This window comes from Lepidochelys olivacea (genome assembly GCF_965140295.1).
Source record: "Lepidochelys olivacea isolate rLepOli2 genome assembly, chromosome: 18".
Classification (NCBI taxonomy): Eukaryota; Metazoa; Chordata; order Testudines; family Cheloniidae; genus Lepidochelys; species Lepidochelys olivacea.
The window spans coordinates 15,671,856-15,690,080 of NC_140428.1; the positions used below are offsets into that span (position 1 = coordinate 15,671,856).

General features: G+C 45.1%; 1 protein-coding gene across 1 annotated transcript; it reads left to right on the plus strand.

The window, feature by feature from the left end:
* Window positions 1-26: 26 nt before the first annotated feature.
* OTUD3 (OTU deubiquitinase 3) lies at window positions 27-14,144 on the plus strand. Its single transcript, XM_084651430.1, has 8 exons — window positions 27-314; window positions 2,174-2,322; window positions 3,639-3,751; window positions 7,814-7,936; window positions 8,732-8,857; window positions 9,611-9,707; window positions 10,562-10,749; window positions 11,820-14,144. Exons 1-8 carry the CDS (start codon window positions 94-96, stop codon window positions 11,994-11,996), a joined length of 1,194 nt encoding a protein of 397 aa, XP_084507556.1. The 5' UTR covers window positions 27-93; the 3' UTR covers window positions 11,997-14,144.
* Window positions 14,145-18,225: the final 4,081 nt, after the last annotated feature.

Sequence of the window (18,225 nt, forward strand, 5' to 3'; positions counted from 1 at the left end):
GAGGCGGGACGAAGCCGGCCAGGGAGGCGGGGTTCCGGCGCAGGCCGCACAGCAGCCGGTGTAGCGTTGGGGGCTTGGGGCAGCAGCCGGGTCATGTCCCGCAGGCAGGCGGCCAAGGCGCGGCCCGGCGGCGGGGGCAAGAAGGCGGAGACGGAGCGGAAGCGGGACGAGCGGGCGGCCCGCCGGGCGCTGGCCAAGGAGCGCAGGAACCGGGCCCCCCCGGAGGGCGGCGGCGGCGCGGCCCAGGAGTTCGTTAGCTTCGGCACCCAGCTGCAGGCGCTGGGCCTCAAGCTGCGCGAGGTGCCGGGCGACGGGTGAGCGCGCGGAGGCGAGGCCACGCCCCCCTGCCGGGCCCCCTCGCGCACTACGCCCCCCCCGTGCCCTCCGCTGCGCCACGCCCCCTGCCCGGGCACCCAGCTGTGCCCGCCTGCGCTGGGCACGCTGCCCTGGGGTGCAGCCCAGGCCGCCGGCTCCTGCTGTCCTGGGCACACGGCCCTTGACCCAGGTACCAGCCCCCTCACCCACCCCTGGCAGCCTGACCCCACCCTCCAGCTCCTCTGCACCACACGCGCTGGCTTCCCTGATCCAGGTTCACAGCACTCGCGCCGCCCATGTGCCTCAGCACGGACCTAGGTTTCAGAGGGGTCGCCCTGTTAGTCCGTATCAGCAAAAACAACGAGGAGACCGTGTGGCACCTTAGGGACTAACAGATTTATTTGGGCATAAGTTTGCATCTGATTAAGTTGGTTTTAGCCCACGACAGCTTATGCCCAAATAAATGTGTTAGTCTCTAAGGTGCCACAAGGACGCTGCCTTGTTTTAACATGAACCTAGTGGTTCCTGTACTCTCCAAAAACAATACTGAAAATTACTTGGACTTGCTTCAATTCTGCAGCTTTGTAGGAAGTGTTAATGCAGCACATATAGGGGCTGAGGACTAAGTGAGGGTGCGTGTAGGTTGCCTTGTAGAACTAGGAGGTAGTAGTCTATCCACTTGATGACAAGAGGAGAGGACAGTATTGCAACTGTGAAACTGTAAAGTGAAACTGATAAGATTCTTGCCAGTTTTTTGAGTTTTTTTTAGAAAGCTTTGAGCTGCAGCAGAGGCAAGGAATGGAGTTGATCGAAAGGGGAGAGACCCCCCAGAATCCAAGCTGAGGCAGAGGTACAAGTGTGGAGACACCTCAAAAATCAGAAGCACAGGGGTAGAGGTTGGGAGAGCGTGCGTTCTAGTGTCTACAGGAGTCCTTTGTCTGGGGAGGGCAGCCTATCAAATTTATCAAATTATTTTTATTGGCTAAAGGCAGATCTGGAAGATGGAGGCCCCTGAACCAGGGTCCCGGGACATCACAGTGTTGGGAATCTCAGTCCCATTTTCTGTTCCAGTAGCTGGACATTAGGCTCTCAATGGTGGACTGACCCTCATATTTTACATTGGCCTGTGCCTGTTAGGTGTGTCATTAACTTTTTAATCTCTGATATGTTCCCATCAGTCTTGTTACCTGTATTTTGAATAGCAGTTGAATGCTCTCTCACCTGATAAATAATCCAGTTTTTGTAACTTATACATATATATGCTAAAGACACAATGTCACTATATATACTTGATTGAGGAGGGCAGGTTGAATGACTCAACCCCTTGAAGAGATTATCATGTTAGAGAACATCCCAATTCTTTAAAATATACCTATAGTTAACCCTTCGGGTAGGGGGTGACTACTGCATTAAGGGATAACAGAATAGTTGACTGTGTGGAAAGTGTCGCTATTCAATAACTTGCTCTTTGTAGCATCCCATCCTTTGTCTTGGCTGGGATTTTTGAAGCGATTTAAAGGAATTAGGTGCCCAAATCCCCCTGATTTCAAGGACAGTTGTTGGCCCATGAGTCAGTGGTTTTCTATCTTGTTCTTAGCGGATAGGTGACTAATTCAGTAAAAGCAGTACACTCTTGCTGCTAGTAGGTAAACACTTACAGTTTCAGTAGAGATGCTGAGTGAACATGGAGGTTGTGCTCATCTCACTACAGGCATGACGTGCAGGGAAGCTTACTTTCCTGCTGCCATGACTGCACTGTTCCTATATGTAAATCACAGATTTCAGCATTAATCAGATACCTTTCACCAATGTTAAATACATGGCAAACAGACTATTCTGAAGTGTTGTCTTTCTACAGTAACTGTTTGTTCCGGGCCCTTGGTGACCAGCTTGAGGGGCACTCCAGAAATCACCTCAAATACCGCCAGGAAACAGTGGATTACATGATAAAGCAGAGGGAAGATTTTGAACCTTTTGTGGAGGATGATGTTCCCTTTGAGAGACATGGTATGGAAACTGTAGGATCCTGGCAGAAGGAGTTATTGTGTAATTTATCCCTTAGCTAAACCTCTCGCCCTTCCATTTTCCCAACCCAAAGCTACCTTAGAGTAGAGCTTCATTCTTCAGATGCAATTTGTAGACACAAGAGTTTTCCACCAACAAGGCTTTAGGGGAGGGTGGGAGGCCAGCCAGGAAGGCGAGCTGCTAATTGGTCTTGGTATGTGGACAAATACGGGAGCAGTTTGGAGAGGCAAAGAAGCCTAAGGGTATATCTACACTGTAGCACTGAGGTATAATTCCCAGGTTGGATAGATGTATGTGTGGCTGCAGTGGCCTGGGTGGTGGCTTAGGTTAGCTGCCCACATATGTACCTAGGATCTTGGACTGGGTTGTACTCAGGCAGCTAGCCCAAGCCGCTGCTTGTGCTTTCATCGCCACACTGCTATTTTTAAGGTGCTTGCTTGATCAGAGCTAGCACACCTATGTCTACCCGAGTTGGGAATTTCACCATGCAGCTGCAATGTAGACCCACTGTAAGTGAGTTAGGTACCCAACTCCCATTGAATTTCAGTGAGTGAGTGCCCAACTCTTTGGGTTCCTTTGAAAATCTCACCCTAAACTGCTTGGTTTTAGTAGGACTTCAGATTAAGTGGAAGCCTTGCTGTATAACATTATATAATGCTAACTCTACGTAAGAGCAAAAACAGAGCCTTATTTAGACTTTGCTATACGAGCCTGGAGAAACCCTTAAGTAAGGGCTTGCCTACACTACTGCTTGGGGCCGATCTAAGATACACAACCTCAGCTATGTGAATAGCGTAGCTGAAGTCGACGTACTTAGATCTACGTACCACGGTGTCTTCGCAGCTGACGCTCTCCTGTCGACTGCACTTGTGCATCTCATTCTGGTGGAGTACCGGAGTCTATGGGAGAGTGCTCAGTGGTTGATTTACCACGTCTAAATCGACCCCTGCTGGATCGAACGCTGCCCGCTGATCCAGCGAGTTGTGTAGACAGGCCCTAACACACAGGTGATACAGGAAACGGTTTTAGTGACTCGTTACATGGCATGCTTCTTTCTGAGTTACTGCTGAGCTGACAACCTCACATGTGTTAGGGAAGACTGTTGTGGTAGAAGCATTTTCTATGGTGATTAAAGACCCTCCTGATCTTTGTTATGGCCAAATTCCAACATAAATAATCACATTTGTCTGTCAGGCTTGTTGCTGAGGTGTGGTTCTCTTTCACCACCAGTGTTTCTGTAGATGTGAAATTCAAATCTCTAACCTTTTCTGCATCCATTTTGAATTATTTTTTTTTAGTTGCCAATTTGGCGAAGCCTGGTACATTTGCTGGCAATGATGCTATTGTGGCATTTGCAAGGAACAATCAAATGAATGTGGTTATTCATCAGCTCAATGCCCCTCTGTGGCAGGTAAGAATCAACGCTGAACTTTCTTACCTTGGCCTGGCTTCATGCTGACTAATACAGATGGTGTTAAATTTGCTGATGTCTGATGTTTCTTTTTCAAATTACTCTTGGCTGGGTTTTGGAATGATGCTGAGTGGCTCTTTGCTTCCCTCCTCCCTCCTGCAAAGTTTCTCCCAAAATGTAAGCAAGGAGGAGCGGGATAAGACACTCTAATTTTGGCTAATAAATAGCGATTGAACATCTGAAACTTAGGCATGTCAGGCCAGATCGTCTTGTGTAAACTGACATCTCCATTGAGTGAGACTTACATCACCTGAGGATTAGGCGTATGTGTAGAATGTGTTTTGATATTAGATTGAGTTAAGGTTGGGGAAGGTTCTTGGTGCTGACATGCTTTAGGAGTTAGAAAATAAGTGTGGTAAGGCTGTCATCCTAATGTAGGAGTTGGTGTGGCAGGGCCCTTTGATGCCTGTTGTGTGTGAAGCTCCATTAGTTGGTGTTTTGGAGAAGTGCAGACTGAGTTAGTGTTTTTGTGGGTGACATGGAGTGGATAGAACCATAAACTTCTTGCAGTAACTCTGCAGGACAAATTAGCACTGGCCAAAGCAGTATTGGTTTAGCTACATGGATGTAGAACTTCTGGGATGTGCAGAAATCAGTTGGGTTGATCCCCTGTGTGAATTCTCTATGTATTTCCTAAGATTTGTGTCCTACTGAACTGCTTTGAAAGCTACTGCTGCTTTACATTGCTGTTTTACTGAAATCAGTGAATTGTTAGGATCTACCATGTACTGTGTGTTTGCTAGTGGTATTTTGAATGACATTCAGGTAAATGTCACCAGCATAAGAACGTGGACTATGCAGGGACTGAGATGTTTGAGAGAGCTCTTTGTTAGCTTGCCTCAATCCTCTGTAATGCAACAGCAAGCATATCTGTTAAACAGTTCCCTTGGGAGGTTGGCAAAGTCTGAGATGACAGAAGAATGAGCTATCTGTATGGATTCTCATAGTGAATGAATCCATACTGAACCTTCCCCCTCTGTATTCAGAGGAGCAGCATGTGAGTGTGGATCTTCAGTCCTGGATCATTCATCTGTATGTCTGTGCTTTAGTGAGGTGGAGGTAAAGGAGTAGCCCTCCTTTACAAATAGTACAACAAAATGCATAGATTAGGTCTACTGCAGAGTCAGAGAAGTTATAAATTGGAAGGTCTAATTGGCATTTTAAATGCACTCCAGCATGCTGTAAAGTAAACTGTTGGATGGATTTCAGAAGTAGAAAGGTGCATTTAGAGAGTTTCGATGACAGTTAGGTAGCTAACCCACATATACTAAAGAAAAAGCATTCTACTATTATGCTAAATTAGCTAGTTACGAATCCAGCAAGAATAATGCTCAGCTGTGGTAGAACCTCAGAGTTATGAGCTGACCAGTCAACCATACCCCTCATTTGTAACCGGAAGTACACAGTCATGCAGCAGGGAGACCACATAAAACAAACAAACACGGTACAGTGCTGTGTTAAATGTAAAATACTTAAAAAAAAAAAAAAAAAAAAAAAAAAAAGCAGCATTGTTCTTCTGCATAATAAAGTCTTAAAGCTGTGTTAAGTCAATATTCAGTTGTAAACTTTTGAAAGAACCATAATGTTTTGTTCAGAGTTAGGAACAACCTCTGTTCCCGAGATGTTTGTAACTCTGCGATTCTATTGTACTTGGCTTCTCAGAGCATGTAGAGGCAACCACTATGCAGGAGCTCATGGAGAGGTTACTCAGGTTATTGTTTTGAGCTGGTTGTGCAAGTTGATGTGCTCACTCTTATCAGTACATCATGTATCACCTCAACAATTACTGCCTGAGTGTTCCCTCATTCAATGACCATTTTCAGTGCCCTCACTACAGGGGTTATGATGAGATTCCTTGTCTTGTGTGACTGAATGTAGTGCTGATGAAAGGTGCTAGTTGACAGCCCCAGTGATGGAAGTCCCCTACCACAGAACAAGTATATTGGGGCAGCTGTGTAGATCTCTCCCTACAACTGCCATTGTGCCTCAGAGAGATGTCTTTAGGGGAGTTTATTTTATATGCTTCACTTGAGCCCTTGGTCTCAGCAATAGAACAGATGGGGGTTGACTTGTAAGAGAGACATCTTAAGCACAAAGCAACCAACCTGAGAAAATCCTGGTAGAGAAAGTATTCAACGCGTCCCACTCTACTTATTTCTCAATCATTTTTGGTCTGCTCTAAAGCCTAGTGAAGTCACTGGACATCTTTCCATTGACACCGTTGGGGTTTGGATCAGCCCTCTTGATTCATTTGGAAAAAATGCTTTTTGAGATGCATATTACACATGGAGTTACAGGGTTTGCTTTGTGCCTAATGATGCCATTGCCATTCTCCTTTGGTTTAAGGTGCTGTCCCTAACAAGGTCTATTTCCAGTACAAATTAGCACCTTAACCGCCATAAACGTCTCCCCCTTACTCTCACAGATATTATGGAGCACACAGCAAGCAGCAATAACAATGGAAATGTTGGTTGCGCTGAGGTCTGACCTACTCAGCAAACAGCACCAGTGAGCTTTTAAATGTCCAAATGCACATTCTACCACCATTCTGCACTTGCTCAGCCTATAGTTGAACTGCTCCTTACTACTGTCCAGGCTTCATGAGCCATGGGAGCAAGGGGTAGGCGTGACCGCACGGTGCTACCAGCTGGGAGAGCAGGCTGAGGCAGAAGCCTCCAGCTCACATGATATTCCAGGCAGGACTGAGTCTCCATGAGATGAAACTTAAAGAAGAGAATGACCTGGAGTATCTGGCTCCCATTCGGTGCTCTAAGAGGAGGATAGCCATGTCTGTCCAGGTGCCCCTGCTCGACCTCACCAAGGTCTGTACGTCTCCTGGGTGCTCCTGGCAATGTTGTCGGTCCTACTACACTGTCTGTCGCGAAGGCAAGGAGTTGCTGCTGTGTAGCAATGCAGTACCGTGTCTGCCAGCAGCACCCAGGAGACGTACAGTGAGCTGAGCAGGCTCCATGCTTGCTGTGGTATGGCGTCTGCATGGGTAACCCAGGAAAAAAGGCGTGAAACGATTGTCTGCCATTGCCCTCACAGAGGGAGGATGGGAGGGGGGCCTGACGACATGTACCCAAAACTACCCGCGATAATGTTTTTGCCCCATCAGGCATTGGGAGCTTAACCCAGAATTCCAATGGGTGGTGGAGACTGCGAGAACTGTGGGATAGCTACCCACAGTGCACTGCTCTGTAAGTTGATGCCAGCCGCTGTAGTGAGGATGCACTTCGCCGACTTAATGCGCTTAGTGTGGACATACGCAATTGACTGTATAATCTGTTTCTAAAAATCGACTTCTCTAAAATCGACATTTTTGTAGTGTAGACATACCCTTAGTTGCTTTCAGAAACATGGAGGAGCGAGCGTTCTTTGTGCTGCTTTGGGTATTGGTCATCTGATTTGGCAAGTAAGTAAAGGAGGAGCTGACTTATAAATATTTGGTTATGAAAATGGATTTAATTCTCTGCATTCCATTTCAGAGTTGGGATCTTAAACCTCTTATGTAAAAAAGTTTAAGTAACTTAAAATATCAGGGTGCCTTCCTATATTTAGAGCTTGAGTTATTCTAGCAGCTGTTACATCCCTAGAAGCAGCTAATTCCCAGGCTAGGTGTCTTTTCTACAGATATTGCTAAGCTTTGGCTGGCACAAATGAGAACTTTCGTTTTCTTTAATTTCTAGGCCTGCTGTAGTAGTAAAGAGCAAAAATTGACCAGCACTGCATTTCTAAAGTCGTAAGAATCAAGCAGCTGATATGGCTTCCTAGTACTAGAGCTTGCATATTATAGATATTATTTTAAGTACATCTGGACTACTGCCTAAATGTTCTTTAGTTAAAGGTCTTAGCTATCTAGGTAGTTTCCTAGGTCAATGTTTTGTATTGGTCTTGAGCACTGCTTGATTAAAAGAAAAAGAAAAAAAAATCAAATGCTCTTCAGAATGTAAAGTTGATTCAAATTCAAGGCCTCTTTGGGAATCTCTCCATGTTCCTCAGATTCGAGGCACGGATAAAAGCAACGCAAGGGAACTGCACATCGCCTATCGGTATGGCGAGCACTACGATAGCGTGCGGAGAATAAATGACAACTCTGAAGCCCCCGCACATCTTCAAACAGAGGTCGGTGATGACAGAACAATCTCCTCTGGTCTGGTGTGGGCATCAAACTAGAGTCTGGGTCTCCGGGATCTGCCTGCTCGATTTGATTGACTGTGTCAGAAGTGATGGTCTTCGATGGTGTGTGCGCGTGCATGCGGCACCCTCTCATTGACGGTGTTGGCGTTGAGCATTGGGGTGTAAAAAATGTCCCCCAGTTGTTATAGCTGGTGATGTCCACTTAGCAGGCTGTTGGAGAAAGTTTCTACATTTACAGGACTAGGATGCTACTGAATTCTAGTCCTGGCTCTGATCAGTGCAGAGTGCCCAAATGTCCTTGAATCATGTAAACACGTGATGTGCGTGCACCTCCAATGTAAAAAACCGGGGGGGGGAGATAAAGGTGAAACAGCCTTACCCTAGAGCCATCTCTGTCCCTCATTAACTATGGAGGGTTAGAGTGTGTTGTCCCGGAGTCACTGTGCATTCAGTTTTACAAGATGCACCTTCTAAGTGAGGGTAAGTACTTGAAGTCTGCTTGCTATACATAATCCTACAGCATCAGAAGCTTTTCACCGTATAATGCAAGACTCGGGCAACAGTGGAAATGACAATGGAAAATTATCCAGTTTGTGGGGTGTGTGTTTGTTTGTTTTTAATAAAGGACATTCCAGGCAAAGGCATTTAATTCTCTAGCCAAGTTCAATGGTTAGCACTAGATTTCCTTTTGTCATGTCTTGAAATGACCGTATCTTCATATGCTAGGGGACCCTGATTTGACCCGTGCTGGTACTTTTCATGGTTTCCTTGTCATTGCAGATGCTGTGTAAAAATGAATCTAATAAGAGGGAGAAAATCAGGCCACAGAAGGCCGAATCTGAAGAGGAGTTAGAGGATGAAGTGGAAGATGCTGTACAAAAAGTCTGTAATGCAACTGGGTGTTCGGTCAGTATTTTGTCTAATCTTCATTTCTGAGTGATGCACTCAATGGAGGGCGCCTCTTATTACATCAAAGTTGACCTGCAAATGGGTCATGGGCTGGTGCTGCTGAGCAGTTTCAGCACCAGAGCTGCAAATCGCTGGTCAGGACTTTCAAGGGACACGCGTCATGCTACCCATATATTAGCTACAGGTGAAGTATTTCAGGAATGACCGGATTTTTTTTTTTTGGGTGTTCAGCTTGAGGCCCCTTGAAGGTGCCAGATTTTCAGAGAGTGCCGAGAACCCATTCGCTGAAATTCAGGCCCTTTAAGGTATTGTAAAGTGGGCACCCAAAATCCCTAGTCACTTTGGCCATCGTTGTTAAATAGCTGTAATTAGTAGCCATACTGTCCCTGTAGATTATTATCTGTATTGTAGTAGCTCCTAGGGGCAGACCAAGAATTGGGCTCCATAGTGCTGGGGTACATACAGACAGAACAGGGATTCTCCAGTACTCTGAAGTGCTTAGATCATGCGGGCTATACCTTAGCACATCAGCACTCGTCTGCTTGACTGTGCAGTCAGAGTTTTTGGATTCGGCTGCTGAGTTTAAATCAGATTTGTCACTTACTCTGCCCTACTGAAAACTAGAACGGTGTAAATTTATAAGAATTTCCCAACCAAGATTTGCTTTTAGCTAGAACATGTAGATAATTGTTTAACAGGTCTGAGGGGTTCAAATCTATCCCACATATTAATATCTCTATTTGCGGCTAGGATGTTGATTTAATCGTCCAGATTCTGGAAGTGAAGAACTATGATATTGACTCTGCAATATTTGGCATTCTCCAAGTGAATGAAGTGAAAAGAATCTGTAAGTAAATGGAGGATTTTTTAAATACTCTTGTGTTTCTGAGAAATGCTGGCAGGAGGGCACTGGAGACAAAGGTTTTCTCCTTATCCACATGACATGCGTAGCACTGGCAGTAGCAGTGCAAGCTTCTCCTCGCATGTCCCACCAGGGTGCCTCAGCCCCAGCTTGAAAGGATCACCTGTGAGGGGATAAGATTAAATTTCTACTCTGATCAATGCTTGGTGACTCAGCTGAGGCTTCCAGGGTGGGGCCATCTATGAAGCTGGTTTCAGTGACTATGCTAGAAACTTGAGTGAGCCCACCAACTGATTTCATCCAGGACACTGAGCAGCTAGTCCCAACCAACCTGCGCTGGGTTTGTGCTGATGACATAACAGTCATAAGGCTCCACTTCAGATTACTGATGCTATTCAGTCCCTCAGATAAATGGATTTTCAGTGTTTACTAATTGATCGCATTGATTCTAATCTATTCTAAACCTGCTATTGCACTCAGGCCTCTGGTGTCCCTCCACCTGAGACTTTTAGGTATATTTGAGGATATTTTCACCACAAAGTTAATAAAAGCATGCTACTAAAAGGCAACAAGGATCAAGTACATTCTTGTGTGTATATATATATGGTCCTCTTTTGAACCATGCAACGGGTGTGAAATTTGAGGGTTCCCAAAAAAAAAAAGTGTGGGCTCCATAAATTGGTTACCATGAGCAGCCCCATAACTAGCTAAGTGGTTTAAGCAGTATATGCCACTTTCTTAAATTAAAGCCTTGCAGAAAGCCCACTGGGAACCCAGTGACATTCTGTAACCAAGAGATGGATTGTATAGTGTCTGAGTGAAATCTATTCCCTTGATAGATTCTGAAGAGGAATGTGAGACCCAGGCCAAAGGTCAGAAGTCACAGAGCTCAGCCTTGTGGAAGGAGAATGGAAGTGGCACCAGAATATTTGGAAATCGGGGGTTGCATCAGGATGGAACAAAAAACAACAAGACACAGGCTAGTCCAGATGAAGAGAATCAAACCAACAAAAAACATTTCCCAAAGGTATCTATCTGGAGGGCTGGGAGCAGGTCAGCTGCAGGTTCAGTGGAACTGTGACATTCTGGTGAACTTGATTAAGGTTTAATCCTGGAAACATTTTGCCCATGTATACAAACTTACTGTATCGCTGCAAGAAATGCACTCCCTGAACTTGCTAGCTGTACTGCTGGGATCTGATCTGTGTCAGGCCATGCTCTTCTGACGAAGGGGAACAAGAATGTTACACTAACATGTGGCCTCTTGTTTCTCAAATGAGAAGATGCTAAAGTCCTGGGAGAGTGCCTATGTGTGTACATTCAGGCCTCTGGTTTGTAGCCTTGTGCTTTAATACCATCCTGTTTTCCTCCCTGTGCTATAGAACAGCATATTCCTCTGTCTTGAGTAGGGCGTATGGGTAGGATCCTACCAAATTCACAGCCATGAAAAACGCATCACGGACCATGAAATCTGGTCTCCCTCCATGAAATCCGATCTTGTGTGCTTTTACCCTATACTATGCAGATTGCATGGGGGAGACCAGTGTTTCTCAAATCGGGGGTCCTGACCCAAAGGGGAGTTGCAGGTGGGGGGTGTCACAAGGTTATTTTAGGGGAGGTGCAATATTGCCACCCTTCTGCACTGCCTTTGGAGCTGGGCAGCCAGAGAGCGGCGGCTGCTGGCCGGGAACCCGGCTCTGAAGGCAGAGCCATTGCCAGCAGCAGCACAGAGTAAGGGTGGCCTGGTCTGATGTTGCCACCCTGACTTCTGCACTGCTGCCTGCAGAGCTGGGCGGCTGGAGAGCGGCGGCTGCTGGCTCAGGGCCCAGCTCTGCAGGCGGCAGCGCAGAAGTCAGGGTCGTAATACCACAACCCCCTCTACAATAGCCTTGTGACCTCCCCCACAACTCCTTTTTGGGTCAGGACCCCTACAACTACAACACTGTGACATTTCAGATGTAAATAGCTGAAATCATGACATTTATGATTTTAAAAATCCTATGTCTGTGAAATTGACCAAAATGGACTATGAATTTGGTAGGGCCCTACCTATGGGTGTTTGAAAGTGTATTTATTGTTGGACTCTTCCCTTTTAAGGTATCCAATAAACAAAGGAAGGAGCAGCAGCGGCTAGAGAAGAAGAAGAGGCAGGAAGAAAGGCACCGGCAGAAAGTCCTGGCCAACAGGAGTAACAATGCAGACAACAACAGGAGTGAGACGGACTCGGATACGCAAGTCACCCTGGTGAAGACCCTTGCAGCTCTGAACATATGACTGATAGTATTGTGGGTTCTTTGATGGAATATGTGAATGGCAAATAAGACTGATAGAAAGGGCACTGAGCTTTCAGACAAAACCATCTTCAAAGCAGATTCCCCAACACCCCTCTATTTTTAAACAATGTTTCCGTGGGGTTCTCTTTGGTTCTCCAGCTGTGGGAAGAACAACTCTTCAGTAACACTAAAGAGCATCAGCCAAGCTTGTGAGAGCTGGGCAATCAAGGTTAAGCAAAGTGAAAATGCCGACACTTTTTACTATTCCTGAAACAGAGTCTATTCAACCTTGATCCATCACCCAACACACCTTGTGTGAATTTTGCTTGGAGATCTCACAATATTACTTAAGTTAACTCTGACTACATTTTACAAAGCTCAAGCATGGAAGAGCTGTTATTTTAAATTACTGTGCAGGAACATTTTAACTGCTCCCAACTCAGGAACTTTTCTTTCTCTATTTAAATTAAAATAGATTAGGACAAAATTCCCAAATCCCTTTCAAAGCTAAATCAGCCAAATGCTATACCAGACATGTTAGATATCTTTCCCTCTCCACTTGTAACTTGATAGCAAGTTATAGTCCAGATAGAGCTGCTCTTGCTTTTTTTGCACTAAGCCAGATGCTAAATGCTGCTAACTATTAGAGGAGATGGGAAAATGCAGGGAGATGGGGATGGTTGGGTCTATGCTTGTGTTTTTTGCACAGAGAGGGTGAACTCTTAAGTCTGGAGATGCTCTGATCTGCTGGCAACTGAGTTCCCCTTCTGACAATGCTGCTCCAATAATAGCAGGGGGATGCCAATGTATTCCCTACGTTGCCGAGTGGATTCACCCAATCTGGTGAGGTTTAAGAAGATAATCTTTTACCATAAGCAGGTGTAAGATTGCTATTGTATAGTAACAAAGATGTGCTGGTGTTTGGACCATCCTCGACCTTGCTCCTGAGCATTCAGCACTAGAGTCCAAAATAGGGCCAAACTCCATAGTTCTTAATTTGATGGGTTGGAGCATTGGACAGCACTTAAGTGTTTGGACCTGCATCAAGAGTTAAGTTTAAAAAGTGAAGGATGGGGGGGGGAAGCCCCTTACTCAGAATAAAGTCTAAGCAGAATGTTTGAGTTTGAAAAGTGATCCTAGATGTCTTAATCATCCTACATGTATAGACGTGAAAGATACACATGTCCTTTTAGCTTAATTGGCAAATCTCTTAAGTGGTTCTTGGTTTCCTCTTACTGTATATTAGTAACATTTGAAGCACTAGAAGAAATGGTGCTCTATTTGGCATGCCAGCAATATTAAAGGTTGCAGTAGAAAAGTAAAACTGTGAACTCTGACCTTAGAGTTTAAAAAGCCACTTGGTGGTAGTAAATATAATGAAAAGTAGCCCTTCTGCTTAGAGAGATGTGACGCTGCATCTAACCGGTCAGGAGGTACATTACTGGCAGATCAGTCCAAGTTTTGGAAGTCATTGTTCCAACTAGGCTACAGACTCCAGAAGTGATTACTAACACCTAGCAACTTTGCACTTTGCTGCTCTGATTGCTAGTGAGGTGGGGGGGGAGCTAAAAAGTGAATCTGACAAAGGGCATGTCACTTAACCAGCAGCAAATAAAAGGTATTTACAGCAGTGGGGAAAATGCTTTAGCAAGGTTGTATCTACAGGTCACTAAGAGGTTGCCTCCTTGCTTAGCCCCACTATGTTTTGATATAGGGAGGAGAGCCTGCTTCTGTAAGTGACTAGACAAATGTCTGAGCTGAAGTGACAATGCTGGTTCGTCAGCTGTATAACTAGGATTTGGATTCTTGATATTCTTTGTGAATCATGTAGCTTTTTCTTGAGTCAGAGCTGATTAGAGGATTGTTTGTCCATCCGATTCTGGATGAGGAGTAGGGAGGAAGTGGTTCGGAAAGAAAATATAGCTTCTACCATAAGCACAGAAGCTTCCTCCATCATTGACCCTGCAATTCCAACCTTGTTCTTGAAGAGATTCACTGGGCTGGCTTTTTCATGCAGTGCTATCAGATCTTTAGTGGGAGGGGAAGAGTGATCATACATTCAGATACTTAACTATGGTACCTGAAACGGAATATGCAATAGAAAATGCTTTCATTTGTAAGTGTAAATGAATTAAACAAGCTGCACTGGGCTGATTGTCTTGTTAAAGCACTCAACTTCACTCCAGCAAGCTGTGCCAAGAAATCCAGCCTGTAGTAGTTGAGGGTCCCAAACTCTCCTGCCCTCTGTGGTACAGACTCTCTGGTCTGGCTGATGGAAATTCTCCTCCCTTTAAAATCTAGAACATCTCTGACAGAGGGAGTTCCCTGTACTTTGTTCCTCCAGGAACTTCCTTTTGTGCCTGTTGGCTAAACGAGATTTGGCAGTTGTCCTCTAAGTGGCAGGCTGTGAATAGCCTTTACAGGGAGAAGATCATCAGGAAAATGAGCAGAGAATGAGTCCAATTCATTCCCTTACAGCTTTTATTGTCGAGCTCTTTGGTATGGAGCTAACTGTGCTACATGGCATTGGGTGTCTTTGCAGTGGGGTGATGAGCTCAGCAATTTTTTCCCTTGCCATTTTACATTAGGGTCAGTTCCCATCCATGTAGCAGACACCATCTCAAGAAGCCTGCAGCTTGAGAATCCTCTGGTTTTATCAAGGTGGCTACTTAGTACAAAACTCATTGGGCTTAATGCTAGAATGGGACTTAAATAGCTCAGGATAGGCAGTGGTATATGGAGACTTCAAACTCTAGATCTCTCTGGATGCAGATACAGCTTTACCAATGGTAGTTTAGTGGCTTAGGTGAAATGAATACGTTTGAGTCCTGCTAGAAAGATGCTATCATCATGGGCACTTTGAGGCCTGAGACTGAATGAATATTGATTCCTTTGAAGTCTGAGAGGTGCTCCTTCAAGAGAAGTTTAGCAAACGTTGTCAGAAGCTTTTACTGCCGCTGCTCCTTGTGATATACCTATTTGAATAGAGGGTTAGCTCAGCAGGTGGAAACTTGCATAACTCCACTGACTTTAATGGAGTTAAATTGGTAATGTAAACCAAGCCTATGTCTGTATAACTGTTGCTAGTTATACTGACCTAACCCCCACTGTAGACCATGCTATGGGCTTCTCCCATCAACATAGCTACTGCCTCTTGGGGAAGTGGAGTACCTATGCCAATGGGGAAACTCTCCTATCTTCATTATGCACTACAGCACTAAGTGTAGACAAGCAATTATTGCCAAACTATGCCGGTTGAGCATGTGGTCAATTGTTCTTTAATGCTACCAGTCCAATACCTTCCTCCAGTAAACGTAAAGAGAAAATACCCCCATAGCAGTTAAATGGCATTGAAAGTAAACACTTGGCTGGAGGTTGCACATGGTAACAAAAGCAGGCTTGGGTCTGAGTAAGTGGCAGGGAGGCTTCCCCTATCTTTAACTGTGCACTAATTCTAGTTCCTTTCTGGTGATACCTTAACCCTCCCTGGAGGGCATTCAATCCATCTGTTGACTTACCAATGGTCTTACCTCATCTGCAGTGCCTGACTATTAGAAGAGTCACATGACCTGTAGCATTTGCATCCATAGTAATGCTCCAGATGTCCCTAATTTCCCTTGGATTCTGTTGAAACTGAGTAGGGATCTTCTCTTCTCTCCCTTCCTACTTCAGAGTGCTCTGTGGGGCTCCTGCCCTGTCAAACCAAATGTCTGTCTCTTTTAATTTAATACTTGGTGCAATAGAAGCTGCAAAGACGTGCCATGAACTAGGAGAATGGATTTTTGTATATTGCTCGTACAGATTAAAGGCAACATTTTCAGATTACTAAAAACTGGCTTACTTCGTTTTGTTGAGTAAGAATGTACTAGCCAACACACCCAAGCAATCTGGTTCTTATCTGGTCCCCATTACTGTAGTGTGGGAGTGTTTCAGTGTTCAATGTATTTATCCTCAACACCCAGTGTGGTAGGGCAATGGAATCTCCATTTTATAGAGGAGGAACAGCGGCCCAGACATGCTAAGTGACCCGCCCAATGTGAGGCAAGCATGAACTGTGCAGCATCAACTCTATTCAGAGCTGGTTAGCTCCATTTTGCCACCCCTTTACACAATGGTATTGTGCTGTGAAGAGGGCCAAATTAACAACCCTTCAGCAGAAAAGCTAAAGCAGGGCACGGATTGTGTACACTTTCCCATAGTGACTTAGTTCTAGGGTTACCACCTTTGTGGCTTAAACTACCCACTAAAATCTAGGTGGTTTGAAAATTCTAAGCATTTCTAGGTGCTAACCTTAAACCAAGTTACTCTTACACTGTAGATCCAGGAAATTATCTGTGGTAAACATCCAAGATCTTCCTACATCCGCACCAGACCTGCTCAAAGACTACCACTAACGATCATGGTTTACAAGCCAATCCATGAGTTACGTTACTTCATTCAGTGAAGACACCACTAACCAATTACAAGTGATTGTAGGCAGGCCTGCCTTAAGACAGCTAGCTGAAGCTCAAAATGACTCTTCCCTGATATTAATAATTTTGAAGGTGCATAAGAAGCAGGGAAGTGCACCAGGCAAGACCCAGCTCCTCTGAGCAGTAGTGAGATTGATGGACCCTGAGTTATCCCCAATTTCCAAGATGATGTGTATGGGGAAGTGGTTTATGCCCTGTAGATGAGTCCCAGCTGCTAAAAGTATTGTCACCTTGAAATCTGGGCATAGAATATCAGGGTTGGAAGGGACCTCAGGAGGTCATCTAGTCCAACCCCCTGCTCAAAGCAGGACCCATCCCCAATTAAATCATCCCAGCCAGGGCTTTGTCAAGCCTGACCTTAAAAACTTCTAAGGAAGGAGATTCTACCACCTCCCTAGGTAATGCATTCCAGTGTTTCACCACCCTCCTAGTGAAGAAGTGTTTCCTAATATCCAACCTAAACCTCCCCCACTGCAACTTGAGACCATTACTCCTTGTCCTGTCCTCTTCTACCACTGAGAATAGTCTAGAACCATCCTCTCTGGAACTACCTCTCAGGTAGTTGAAAGCAGCTATCAAATCCCCTCTCATTCTTCTCTTCTGCAGACTAAACAATCCCAGTTCCCTCAGCCTCTCCTCATAAGTCATGTGTTCCAGACCCCTAATCATTTTTGTTGCCCTTCGCTGGACTCTCTCCAATTTATCCACATTCTTCTTGTAGTGTGGGGCCCAAAACTGGACACACTGCTCCAGATGAGGCCTCACCAATGTCGAATAGAGGGGAACGATCACGTCCCTCGATCTGCTCGCTATGCCCCTACTTGTACATCCCAAAATGCCATTGGCCTTCTTGGCAACAAGGGCACACTGCTGACTCATACCCAGCTTCTCGTCCACTGTCACCCCTAGGTCCTTTTCCGCAGAACTGCTGCCTAGCCATTCGGTCCCTAGTCTGTAGCTGTGCATTGGGTTCTTCCATCCTAAGTGCAGGACCCTGCACTTATCCTTATTGAACCTCATCCGATTCAAAGGAGTTTAATGGAGTGTGCTTGACCTGATTTCTGTAGTACTCTGGTGGGTTTTTTTAAATCGTGAGCCTTTTTAAAATGTGTTTTGTCTGTTGCTGTGCCAAAACCTACAACCAGGTGAAGCTGCCTGGATACAAAGCACTGCCAAACATACAGGGAAATGATAAACCACCTCTTTCTAATCTGTCTTTTCAACTCATTTGTTACTATAAGCAGCTAAAAACTTTACCTTGGTGGAGGTAAGGGGACTCTAGTATATACTTAGCTGCAGCATGTGTGTAATCCCATCTCTCTTAAGTACTCTGCTGAATCTGGGCCATAAATCCAGCTTGTTTGACTTGCTTTCATTTATCCGTTCATTTATCCTCTCTTGTTTTGCTGTGCTGGTGCCTAAACTAAAAGAATTGGAGCCTTCCATCACGTATGCAACACTAGAAGGCAGTTCAGGATGAATCTGCTCTAGCAATTGAGCCATCTAATCTTTCTCTGTGACAATTGTTTGCAATTCCCATTAAGATGAAATTTAAGTACTCACTATAATGGGAGGAGCCCCTGTCCCTAAATTACAAGGGAAAGCGAAAGCCCTTCAGTGGCTCTAGAAGAGTTTGGAGTGTTCATTAGAAGGAGAAGTGAACAAATGGTTTAAGGGTAAGTCAACATGTTCAATTGAAGGGTAAGTTTGAGGGGAAGGTCGGTAGGAGATATATTAGTAGGTGGGAGGGTCTCGTTA

What these genes read in the sequence shown, in the direction of transcription:
- OTUD3 (XM_084651430.1), top strand. Translation starts at nt 94, where the DNA reads ATGTCCCGCAGGCAGGCGGCCAAGGCGCGGCCCGGCGGCGGGGGCAAG. An exon ending in TCAATGCCCCTCTGTGGCAG is followed by an intron (nt 3,752 to 7,813) that starts GTAAGAATCAAC and finishes CATGTTCCTCAG; the next exon opens with ATTCGAGGCACGGATAAAAG. An exon ending in GAATGAAGTGAAAAGAATCT is followed by an intron (nt 9,708 to 10,561) that starts GTAAGTAAATGG and finishes TTCCCTTGATAG; the next exon opens with ATTCTGAAGAGGAATGTGAG.